General features: G+C 39.6%; 1 protein-coding gene across 1 annotated transcript; it reads right to left on the reverse strand.

The window, feature by feature from the left end:
- Positions 1–9,942: 9,942 nt before the first annotated feature.
- On the reverse strand, positions 9,943–13,352 carry sox19b (SRY-box transcription factor 19b). The gene is made up of 2 exons (XM_053416331.1): positions 12,700–13,352; positions 9,943–10,369 (listed from the first exon to the last, which is right to left on the reverse strand). Exons 1-2 carry the CDS (start codon positions 13,350–13,352, stop codon positions 10,111–10,113), a joined length of 912 nt encoding a protein of 303 aa, XP_053272306.1. The 3' UTR covers positions 9,943–10,110.
- Positions 13,353–13,603: the final 251 nt, after the last annotated feature.

The following is a 13,603-nucleotide window of genomic DNA, read 5'->3' on the forward strand; positions in this document are numbered from 1 at the left end:
ATGTTTATAAATGGCAGTGGCATGGCCACCCTGTACCTTGCACATGTTTAAATCACAAACATGAATAAATTAACCCTTGTAATATTTGATAAGCTTAGTATTGATTGCACAATAACAGGGTAGCTATGTTTATACAAGGCACTAGGCCCAGTTTAATATAAAACACAATTTTATACTATATATATATATAGTAGGGGGTCCCTGCTCCATCTCTTGCCCAGTTTGGGTGTCCTTGGCCTGAAAAACGTTGAAGACCCCTGATCTACAGCATAAAAATACTTGGTCTATATATGTGTATTGTCAGGTCAACACATAGAACATGCGTTTCTATAGGATTGATGCCGTTAAAGCCCCATGAGCTCATGAGAGATATTATGAATCATAAATCATTTTTTACATCAATGTTCTTGTTTTTGACTGATCATACCAAAACCATAACTTTATTTAACTTTACAGAAGACAGAACTACAGGAATTATTTTATACTACAAAATATAGCTATCTGTCAGACTTACTGTCTGTGGTCCTGTGGTTTTTGTTAGTTTGTGCCAAAGATAGGCAAACAAACATATCACAGTGTGAACTATATATTTATTTTCTCTTTATTAGAAATTTGACCCTACTGCAAGTGTTAACACGTGAGATAACTCTTGCTGTGATGAAGATGATGATATAGATCAAGTGGATCCAGTTTCCTGATGCGTGACTTTGCAATTTAGACAAACTGTAATGAGAAATATTCCTACAGATCACTTGATAGAATATTTTTTAATTTCATCCTGATTTACTACAGGTGGATTTTCCATTGTGTGTTTAGCTAAAATTAATGTTAAAATCAAATAAATACTTAACAGAACAGTATCATACACAGACACCATGTAAGTGCCTCAGTGCTTTAGAAAGAATTTCAAAACTCATCAGTGTCAATTTCAGAAATTGAGTGCATGTACACTATAATTTAAGAATGTTTTCAGTGTTTTAACATATTAATGGGAACTTGCATGTCAATCATATTACAAATGAAGATTGTAGTGAACAAATGACAAAACGTCGCTTCTTTTATGAATGTACTCTGTCAGTAAGGTGTTTTAATTAACCTCCCACTCACAGTTTCATATTTCACTGTTTCAAACTTTTTTTTATCTCTTCATATCCGCTGAGAATTCTTCTGAGAAGTACACAGGTTTGCGCACGTGGACATGCACGCTCACATACTCAGAGTCAGTTAACACTTTCTTTTCTGGATGAACACAAGCGCTTTACAGTAAAATATTTGCCATGCACCAATTCATTCACACATTCATATGGTGCAGCACTGTACACACATAAACTGCCAGGACAGGGGCCAGATAGGGTTCAGTGTCCTGCCCAAGGAATGGCGGAGACTGGAATTCAACTGCCAACCGTCCGGTGAATGGATGACCTGCTCTATATCCTGAGTCACAGTTGCCCAATTGTCAGTTTCCTAAATACAAATGGCCTTGTTCATGATTTAATCAGGTAAGGTTTTTTTATTTTCGTAAATTGTCACATACTTTATCCCTGAGGGCACCTTCGGGACATCTTAAATCTTTTTTTTTTACTTTTTGATAATTTTTTTGTAAATGCGTATGGATTCAAATTTTCTAGTTTTTTCCCCAATGTCATTAGAACAATGAATCATGCATTCCAGGTTTGCATGCTTATATTCCGAGATCCCTGCTTCAAATGTATATTTTTTACCATTTTATGTCATTTTGACCAATTTTCCCATATTTTACATATAGGTTAAATGCTTGCTATTTTATTGTCTCCTGTTCTGACATTGTTTCCTGTAATTCTGTATATATAATACATACTTCTGTATAATGGAACCCATAAACACACTGTGAGTGGATTAAGAGAGAGTCCAGAAGTAGAAAAGTAAGAGAAATAAACTTTTGCAATGTTATTTTCCTCTCACACTCTCTGTGCCTCTCTCACACACTTACACACCATCATCAATCCAAACACTCACACACAAAAACATGCATGTTTCACAGTCAGTTGAACCTCAATTAAGCTGGGAATCTCTTTATAGGAGTTTAGCATGCTAAGCTTTCAGTGTGCTAATAATTGACATATCCAAATATAATTTACATATATTTCATATTTTGAAAAAAAAAGGCTTAGGTTTATTTGTCTTTCATGTTATACAATGTAACATGTAAACAAACTGGTATTTAAAGGGTTAAAATACTAATAATGAATGAATATTTGGAAATTAGGATCAGGAATGACGGTTGAAGTGATTAAAAAGTGAAAAATATATGAATATATTAATGTTTTACAGAGGTGATGAAAGGAAGTTTTTTTTGTGATGTTAAAGGTTCAGTGTGATATATTTAGGTGAAAGGGATCTATTGGCAGACATTGAATATAATAATCCTAGTGATATTTTGACTAGTGTGTTAGTTCGTCCAATTTACTGTTCTAAATTGGACGAATTGTTATTTTCTTTGGCCTAGAATGGGCCCTTTTATTTAAGTACTTAATATTTACATTAGGAGCGGGTCTGCTCAATGGAGGCGGCCATCTTTTTTTACAGTAGCCCAAAGGGACAAACTAAACACCTTTTGAGTTTTTATGAAACTGAAGGCTACCGGTTCTCTTTCATATTTGGAAGGAGGGTGAGGTGAGAGGTATTGAGCTGCGACATGAAATTTCACCACTAGATGTCCCTAAATTCTACACACTAAACCTTTAAAGTCAAATAAGTAGTAAATGATCCTGTTTTAAGCGTCATATAAGATGTGTTGTGTTGGATGCAGTTTGCACACCGGTACTATATGGGTGCTTATATATCTTACAAACAATTGGTCAATATCCCATAATCAGGGGTGAGACTCAACTACCTTCTACTTTACTATAAAGTGTAGAACCTTGTAGGGATTTGAAGCTGCTTCACAATAAAAGTGCATTACCCGCTTACTGTAAAGCTATCATTTTAAGGCAACTTAATCTTTTCCTCCTTTTTTTTGTCTTAACAGAATCTTTTTGTTTTAATGTAATTAATTTAAACATTTAAAAAATGTAGATACAAGAAGCACTTGAACAAACAGCTGTGGCACATTTGAGTCACAACTTAATTTGTGTTATTCACCAAGTGTCTCTCGGACTCAATGAGCCTTGTTGTATGTGTTAGGTATGTATAATCTGCCTCTGCACAGGTTACACAACATCTTTTGGATTATTTTGCCTTAATCTGAGTGAATTTAGAGTTTAGTTATAATATGGATCTAAATGCAGGCTGTGTTAACGTACCATCATGTGAGGGTTGCTATGTGAAACTATGGTTCAGCTGTAACAACTGTTGCCTTCCCAACTATAAATTCAAACCTCACTCCTTGTTTTCAATAATGATATCTCTCTACTTTACTCCACTCAGATTTCCCTTAACCTTAACGGATTAGGTGTTGTCACCAAATAGTTTTCCCACTGGGATTGTATTTGGCAGGTGATGAACAGTGCCTGGTTTTCTTTAGATATTGCACATTGAATTAAGGCCAAGGGGAAAATATGACTTAAATTAAGCAAAATTTGTATAGCCCATATTCACAAATCACAATTGGTCTCATAGGCTTTAACAAGGTGTGACATCTTCTATCCTTAACCCTCAACAAGAGTTAGAAACAAAACAAAATCTCCCAGGACGGACAGAAGTGCAATAGATGCCATGTGTAAAGGAGAACATCAGAAAGATAAGGGTATTTACAGCATTGATTGGAAGAAACAGTCTGTAGCATAATGGAAGGTCAATAAATTGATGGATTATTGTCAGTAGTATCTGAGTAGATATATTGTATATCAAAAAGTCTTTTTGTAATCATAGTCCATGGTCAGCAGCCACCATGATCATGATCCACAATCACGATCGGAAGCCGCCATAGTCCACAATCATTATCCACTGCCCCCTCCAGGATCCACCTTCTGGGGCTACCTTGATCATGGTCCACCACCATTATCAGATGCCAACATGATACAGGATCCGCCATTATGATCACGATCTCTGATTCGTGATCAACCATCATAATCATATTAATTTCTTTGATGTGATAAGGATTGAGAAGAGGAAGGAGAAGCTGGGAAGAGAAGCTCTGTGTGTTAAGTGTCCCCCGACATTCTAAACCTATAGCAGCACAACTAAGAGCAGGTCTAAGGCAAGCCTGGACCGGCTCTAACTATAAGCTTTATCGTAAAGGAAGGTTTTAACTACTCTTAAACGCAAAGATGGTGTCTGCCTCCCGAACTGAAAGTGGGAGATTATTCCACAGGAGAGGGGCTTGATGGCTGAAAGCTCTGGCTCCTACTCTACTTTTAGAAAATGTATGGACGACAAGTAAGCCGGAATTCTAGGAGCGCGGTGCTCTAGTGGGTTGATAAGGTACTAACAGCTCTTTGAAGTATAATGGTGGCATATTATTAAGGGCCTTGAAGGTGAGGAGGGGAATTTTAAAATACTCCTCTAGATTTAACCGGAAGCCAGTGAAGTAAAGCTAATACAGGAGAAATGTGGGCTCTTTTCCTGGTTCTTGTCAGCACAACACGCTACACGTCTTTAACAAATTACTGGTGGAGCATGATAATAAGGTATTACATTAATCAAGTCTGGATGTAACAAAGGCGTGGACTAGTTTTTCTGCATCTTTTGAGAAAGTAAATGTCAGATTTTTTGTTTGTTACGCAAGTAAAAGAAGGCGTCCTAGAAATTTGTTTGAAGTTAAATTCAAAGGACAAAACGGGATCAAAGATGACTCCCAAATTCCTGGGTGTTTCATTGGATGCAAGGGCAACGGCTTTTGCCAAGGCTGTCTCTGTGCTGTGATTGGCTCTAAACTCCGACTGAAAGTCATCATATACATTATTTTCCTGGAGAAACTCACACAGCTGATTTGCTACAACTTTTTCAAGGATTTTAGACAGGAAGGGGAGATTAGATATTGGTCTGTAGTTGGCTAAAACCTCCGGTTCCAGGGTGGTTTTTTTAGGAACATGCTTAACCATAAAAACTGCAAGGTTAGAAGAAAAAAGGTTATATGCCTCCGGCCAGCCTTTTCACGGCATGAAGGCTCTATGCTAACAATAGTATCAGGCAATCTACAAGTACATAGATTCCTCTGGAAACGTCTGTTCAGCCAGTTATTTTCTTAATTGATGAGTGATAGAAATGACATCTGTATGTGAATCTATGGGAAATATGTTGGTAAATTTGGCCAGAAATTCTAGTCAACCATTCACATTGGATGACAACAACGATTGTGCATGAGGGTGACATGCATGGAAAAACAGAGCATCTCTATTCCACAGGTGCGTGAAACATGACCAGGCAGCATCAGCCGGATGGTTTTTAATATTGTTTTGCATGAAAAAACAATAATGACAAATAGATAAAAAAGACAATACAGTGCAACACAAATTAGGTTTTATACATACGTGTGTTTAAGACTATCTGGGGTCCTGAAGGAATGCACCATGTTCTGTAGCCTACATGAAAACTTGTTGGTGAACTAAATCCTGTATTTTTGTGATGATATACATTCAATTCTGCCTCTTATTTGTTTGAATCTTGATGGAAGAAATAGACAAACAGCAGCTTGTGACTGACCTGCAAGTGACAGACCATAAATTAACTTTAAAGGAGCTGGCATTCAAACAGAATCACTGCTAAAACATCGTGGTTGTGTCTGGATTGTAAATGCCAATTCACAATTAAAGAAAAAACCCATTGGTAACCACCACCTGATTCTCTCTCTCTCTCTCTCTCTCTCTCTCTCTCTCTCTCTCTCTCTCTCACACACACACACACACACACACACAAACACACACACAGAGGCTGACCAAAGCTCTTTGTAGGGACTTTTAAGTCACTCTCCACAGATCCATGGCAACCACTTGTTGAAGCCTCACTGCTCGTTGCTAAGTGATGGGATGTATTGGACCAGAAAATCCTTCCATTGACACTCCCTCCACCCCCTTCTCCACCAATCCCTCCCTCTCCCTACCCCATCTGTACCCACCCGTGGACTGCAGCCAAAACAACCCAAATATATGCTGTAACTTCCGCTAGTTAGAGCAACAAATGTTTATTTGCTAATTTGCCGAAGTTAATATGTTGCATATTCAAACACTGTCCACTAAAAGGAGTTAAAAAGTGACATTGCCACTTTTAACTAAAAAGTAATGAAAAGAAGCGGTTTAAGCAGCAGTATCAACTGAACTGTGTAGAAAATGGTTTAAGATATTTATAAACCCAAGAAAAGAACATTTCAGGGACCCTATGTGTCTTGCTATAAGGTTCCACTAGTTCTTAAGTTACAGACGTTATAAATGAGGTTCCAAGGATCCTTGAGGGGATCAAGAAGTTCTCTGAGAGGGTTTCTGGAATCCCTCAGGGGGTTTGATTCCAGGGATGCTGGAGGTAGTATTTGTGTTTATTCGTACAGCTCCAAATCCTAAAAGATGTTACCCGAGGGAACTTTTAATTTAGAGTAGGTCTAGACTGTAATGTATTAGACCCATTTTAAGAGACCAAACATTCTCCCAGTATTATTAGACTCTAATTTAAACCACATCTCTGTACACACATTTCATAATGAAATACTTCATTAAAGACTTTACGCATACACCGCCCATGACATTTAATCACATTCTGATATGTGCTCTTGGAGAAGTTTGAAAAGTCCCCTCCTTTGCATCTGTTGATCTTGGTGCCCGCATCTCTTCTCCCATCCTCTCCAACTCACCCCTCCCCTCACTGACCGATTAGCCAGTGCGGGGTTCTCTCCTATTTCCATGAGAAAGGCGGCGGTCGGTGAAAGGGTTAAGCCTGAGGACGAAGCCCCAAAAAGCAACCCTAATTTTCTGCCCGGCGGGGGAGTGGGCGAAGCGGGGAGAGGGAACAAAGACGGCCGGGGGAGGAGCGGAGAGCTCGGCTTTACTATATGCACCTGCGGCCTGAAAAGCCGCGGACAATGCGCCTCCGAAACGGCCAATTACGCACGGGCCATCCACCCGCTTTCTCTGTGGAGAGACGTGGGGGAGGAGTTGCGGGAGTGAAAGGGAGGAGGAGGGGAACAGCGAAAGTGAATTTTAAAAGAGAGTAAAGATAAGAAAGTAAATAATCAAGCTTTAAATCATTCTGGCCACTATGTACAATTCACCCTCTCTCATCACATCTTCCCATTCCTGCCCATGTCCCGCCGCCATTGTTCAATTCAGTCCGGAGTGTTCGTGCGAGTGGCAGCAGACCCCGCCTGTGAACAGGCGGCGCAAATGATAAAGTCGTGTCTGATCGCTGCCATTCTTATCTTCTGGAATCATTTTGATGGATGAGCTCACGTTTGTATCAACGGCCGAGAAACACCGGAAATACACAGGATTCAATTTATCGATTTTCCATTTCGACTTTGCCCGAGGGCAAATGGCTAGTAATTAATTTCAGTCTTCTCATAAATAAAACGTTTGATAGTAACACACACTCATAGCCTGATGTCAAAAGTGTTTGTACATGGAGAAATGGGGAAGAACACGGCTATTAACTCTAAATTGTTTGAGCATCTGTTGTTGTAGAGTTAATTATTCCTAGTGTTCCCTATAGTCAATTGTTTCCATGAAGATCTTTGTATATGAAATTATATAAGAATATGTGCTTGAACACAAAATAAGCATATTTTGTGGCATTGACACTGTGCATGTGTTAACAAGACTAAAGCAAACACTATTTTGTTCAGCCGTACTGTGGATGTGGATGGATGACAATAAAGTTGACTTGACTTAACTTGATGCTCACTGGGAAGTGTTTAATGATTGTTTGTTTTTTATCCTTGTGATGATTGTCTGGTGGGAAAGTGTATCTTAAAATAATTAGAAACTATTCAAAAACGATTTGCAGTTTAGTCAAGTATTATCAACTATGTGGTACAGGGGATAAAACTTACACACAGCATATTGCCAGACTACATATGCTAAGCACTATAAGTGGCCTTCCGTGGCCACTTTGTGTGTTATACTGTTATAATTGGATAGGATATGACAACGCTAAGCCATCAATTTTACCATTACAAAGATTAACGTTCAGTTTTAGCTGACACAGTCCAAAAGGTTTATTTAACTGTGTTTATTATTGGGGCCAGATGTACTGACCTGAATGTTCAAGTATGTATATGGGCTTTCAATATTTCACACCCAGTGTAGCACTAAAATATATTTGGATTTATGTCTTCCTGGTACTGTCAACAGCTGGACGTTTCATCAGTTGATGTAAGTGTAAAAAAGCTTAAATTGTACAAGTGTATAAGAAAGTGGCCACTGAATGATTTGTGTCAGTGTGAAACACTTTTCATCAAACTTTCCATCAATCTTTCAACTAAATTCACACAGACATGTAACATTAATGAAAAACAATTTGTACTTTTTATTAATATTGTCATGAATGCCATAACAAAGATTTTGTATAATCAAAAAAGAATCAAGACTCTTAGTATAAGAGCCAAAAAATGTATACATTATTTACATGAATGCTACATACAATAACTCTAGCACATGGCAGCATTTACATACAACAGAATTCATTCTAAAATCAGTATAAATGTTAGGTTTTCAAATATTGGGCATCAATGTAAACATTTATGCATTACTCACTTTCAAAAATAACTCAGGCATCTGTTTCCAGTGCAAGTGTAGTTTATAATACTGTCTGAATTATCTAACACATTCAATACTTAGTTGTTGGTTTAAAATAAAACTTTCCTTTAGGTCCATAGCAGCACTAGTAAGCAGACAGCAGGCTCGACAGAAGAATGACAGTGCCGTCAGATTGAAAGAACTGGGATTAAAACAGTTTTATTATTTAAGAGAATAAAAATTACCCATTGTTGAAGTAACTCTAAACAGTTTAAAAATAAGATGTATTGTTTTCTGGAGATATATTCCCGAAACTAACTGGTAATCATAAAACACAAAAAAAGACAGGTCATTAAAAAAACAAAACACATGCCTAGGCGGCCTTTTGTCAACATAAGGTTGGCTTCACAAGTAAGCTTCCACATGTCTTAATCTGCTATTTGGAACAAACAAATGATATGAAGCATTTCATATTATTCATTCACTCAAGCAGCCTAAAAGCAATACAACTCCTGCCTATAGCAAAGTGACAATTACACTCAGGATGCTGCCAGAACAATGCATCTTAAAAATTAATATCAAAGCACAAATCTAGAACTAATAACAAATAAAACTCAGACTGGCAGCAACAAGTGTCGCAGACCTCCTCATACTCTGACAGGTAATCTACTAAAGGTGGAACCAAGCTGATTCTTCATTGTAAGAAACACCATAGATTATAGATGCTATTGTGTTGTATTCATTTCCTGTGGATGCAGTGCTGATTGTCCAAAAGGTGTCTTTATGTTGTCCAATAGGATTTCATCAGTTAAAATACAAAAACACAATAGTACTCAACCTAAGCCAAGACACAAAAAGGTTCATTTTCAAAATAGCCGTTATTTAAGTTGTGCATGTCCTTCTTGTGTTCACTACAAGCACCCAGCTGTTCTCAGATCTGCTCGCACAGCAGTGTCCAGGCACGGACTGTGGGTGGTGGAACTGAAAAGAGTGCCAGTGTCACAGGTGTTTGGCTAGTATCACCTTGACTCATTGTGGATAAGTTCTAAAAATATAAAAAGACAAACATTTTGTAATTTGTACAGAAACTGGTACAGCTTGTAGAATACATGCTTTAAAGCTGTCCCAATCTTCACTGCATGGAGAGAAGTCCTCTGGTCGGGTGGTGGGCAGGGAGGAGACTCGGCTCACTATGAATGGTGGAGGGTGTGAGTGGCATTTATTTTAACTGATGTTGAACCAAAGGAGGTAGAAAAACAGCTTTTTAGTGAAACACACATTAAGTCGTCACTTGCACGTCTGGAACTGCAGGCACATCTGGAACAGTGAGACTAACCCAGGTAGAAAGTTTTTCACTTCACGTTTCATCCTTCATCCGTCATCTCTTTGACTCCACCTACTGACCTGTGCATCATGAGCATTTCTTGTTCTCTCACTCAGTTCAACCCGCACCCCCATGATTCCCACAGTCCTAGATGTGTGTGAGCGGGACAGTTCCGTTGAGGTAGTGCTGCTGGACACTGGTGTAGCCCCTCTGTGTTGTGGGGTCACCGGCATCCCCTCCTGGCCCCGGAATGTACATGCTGATCATGTCCCTGAGGTCTCCCTGCAAAGGCCCTCTGTGGTGGTTTGGTGTCCCAGTTGGAGGCGAGTGAGACACTGGTTCTGCTTTCACCATTGACATGGTGACAGGGCTTGGTTGCTGAGGACTGCTACCGTATGACATAGGGCTGTGCAGTGGACAAGACAGAACAAATTAGATGTCAGATTAAAAAAATACAAAAAACATAAACACATCAGGATGAGAAATCCTCATAATGGGGGAAATTATGCTAAGACAGTGAATCAGAACATCTATTGCTCTAAAATCCACATTTACATTTGAATACAAGTTTGAATTTATTTAAGCAAATTAACACTCTTTTCATTTAGCTGTGCTTCATGCTTTAGTGTATTATTGAGGTTCAGAAAACCAGCTTTCATTTAAAGAATAATTCAGTAGCCAATGATAAAGAGATTCCTGAATTCATTTTAATTATAAGAAAATGTGGGATGGATCTGTTGGACAACATGATGGCAATGTGTTAACGAAAACTACACAACCTTTACTGTTCTAAATTTTTAATATTAAAACTAATGAACTGACTTGAGGTCTTTCAGTTTTCCCAATACTTGGTTGGGCAAGGACTGAATCCATGATTTGGAACTTCTACTCCGAATCGGTTACTGAATATATCTGAATTATTGTTTATGGTACAATAGTGTGGACACCATGATATTTATCTTCAATTGCTCTGCAATCTCAGTTAATTACTTAACGTCGAACGCCATTGAAACGGGAGACTCCATTCCCCTCGGAGCATGAGAAAATAACGTTTCTAGTTTATTCTTAATGTTTTCACTACTAGAATTCCACTGGATTGTTTTGCAACTATATTTCAAGCAAACATTGGGTTAATAATGTGCTGCATCGTCACTGTCTCCAGCAGGACCTACATTAAAATACTGGTTGAAGGTCAAACATATTTTTGAAAAATATAAAATCTACATTTATATGGTCAAAAATACTATTTGTGCCCTTACTTTAACTTTTTTAAATTTGATACTTTTGCATATTACATTTAGCATTCTTTACTTGTAATGGAGGACTTTTATACTGTGGTGTTGCTACACCTGAGTCAATTAATGGAATAAGCCAACACATCAAACTTTAAAAACAGGCAAGGAGTGAGAGGGTCAATACACCGTGGCAGATTATTCATATATATGCCAATTTGCATGTTGAGACAGAGCTGCTGCCCCCCTCCCCCAAAACTCAGGTCAGTCTTCAGTTCACTGCTTTCAATCTGCACATTTGTCAAAAGAGAATTAAATACACGATAAGGTGCAACGACGTCATATCTTTTAAATTTACCATCGATCACTTTCACATTGTTGGTCTTTTGAAATCATTAATTTGTTAAATTAAAAGAATACGCCTCTAAGGGGAAGGAAGCAATTAAAATGTACAGGCTTCAAATATATATTTATTGAATAATTGAAACTCTCAGGCAATCTTAAATACAGTGAAAATATAACAAATTTAATTTCTGAGATCAGTATTCTAGCCATAGGACCTCACACTCACCATCTATAAAGTTTTGTGTGTATCATTTGACAAGTTGTTCTAACCAAAAGAGTACTTTCAGCTTTTTAGCAACAACAACAGTTGGCATGAAGGTTACTGTTAACTAACATCAAAACATCTGGTGCTTTTAAATGGAGTCCCCTGAAGTCTGAAATATTAAAGCTGTTGAGCCATTAGTCAAAGGGCTATGAAACTTTTGGATATTGGATTTCACTTCAACATCATCCATCTAATGTTCTGGTGTAAACCCGAACATTTATCCAAGTGTTGAAGCTGCGTAGCTTGCAGGGAATGAGGCAAAGGCCCAAAAGTGGAATTGGGGGACAAAGGTTTGCAGGAATAAGGGACAGTGGGTAGAGGACCACACACAGAGCAGCCCTGCCTGCCATCAAGTCATCCTGATCAACATTCCAGGCAGGACCCAGCCCTGAACAGTGTCACATGCATAACAAGTAGGCAACAGACTGAAGCCTGTTGTTCCATCATATGCAAAGTTCCTGACTCAAAGGGAAAAAACTTCTCTGACTTAAGTCTCATTTTAACTGCTAAGTCAGTTTTACCTCAGACACACATTTAAATAATGTCAAACTCCTTAAGTATTTCTATTGAGATACTTGGTGTATGTTAGACATTTGTCATATTCATCAATCCACATAAATGAATGCGTGTGCTTAAAAACATGTGAACGACTTGAATACGAAGTTGGTGTAAAGACTTTGAGTCCCCACTTTAGAATATAATGTCTGACAGGTGGATTCTACAGCTCGTTTAAGACATTAAATAATTACTTAAAAAGGGAGACTGGAAATAATCCGTGGAAGTTATCCTTCTAATCGTCCTTACCTGTTGCTGAGTATTACCACGAAAGTTAATACAGTCAAAGAACAAAATTAAAACTAAAAGTTGGGTCCTAAACACTGGGCTGCTGCTCACCTGTATGAGTTGGCTCCGTTCATGTAGGACTGAGCCGCGGTCATGGCCGGCGGGTACTGGAGAGCTGACAGGTCGTACCGGTGCAGCTGCTGTGTGTAGCCGAGCGCCTCGCCCTGCATGCCCGCGTACCCCCCGGTTGGACCCCAGCCGTAGCTCTCCATCCTCGGACTACCACCTTGGCCTTGGGCCGCGGCCAGCAAGTTTCCGGCCGACAGTGGGTACTTGCCCACCTGAGTGTCCTTCTTCAACAGGGGCTTCGTCTTGCGGCGTGGCTTGTACTTGTAGTCGGGGTACTCCTTCATGTGGACTGCCCGGAGCCTTTTGGCCTCGTCGATGAAGGGTCGCTTCTCGGCATCGGTCAGAAGTTTCCACTCAGCTCCCAGTCGCTTACTAATCTCAGAGTTGTGCATTTTCGGGTTCTCTTGAGCCATCTTGCGCCTTTGACCCCGGGACCAGACCATGAACGCGTTCATGGGCCGCTTGACTTTATCCATGGGGTCGCTTCCAGGTGCACACGCAGTCTTGGTGCACGGGTGAGAGTTGCCATTGCCGCCCATGTTCCCGGTCATGGTGACCGGTGACATGCCCTGTGAGGTCTGGTGAGAGGGGGGTTGGCCGGTCGGCTTCAGCTCGTGTTCCATCATGCTGTACATGTTGGACGGATGCAGTAGAGGAGGGATGAGTTAGAGAACAAGAGAACACTGGAGCTCACTGCAGCCTTCTGTCGCCCTCCACCTGGCGACTCGTGGTCGGGTTTCCTCTCAGGTCGAAGTGGGAGCGCCGGGTGATCCAAATTAACCAATTAGCCGCAGCGCACCAGAGACAGGAGCGATCACTTGGTTCTAATGATCCTAGACGAGCAGACGGCTTGTGGAAGGCATTACTGGGATACTGGGACACTGGA

This window comes from Pleuronectes platessa, chromosome 23, assembly GCF_947347685.1.
Source record: "Pleuronectes platessa chromosome 23, fPlePla1.1, whole genome shotgun sequence".
NCBI classification, from domain to species: domain Eukaryota; kingdom Metazoa; phylum Chordata; class Actinopteri; order Pleuronectiformes; family Pleuronectidae; genus Pleuronectes; species Pleuronectes platessa.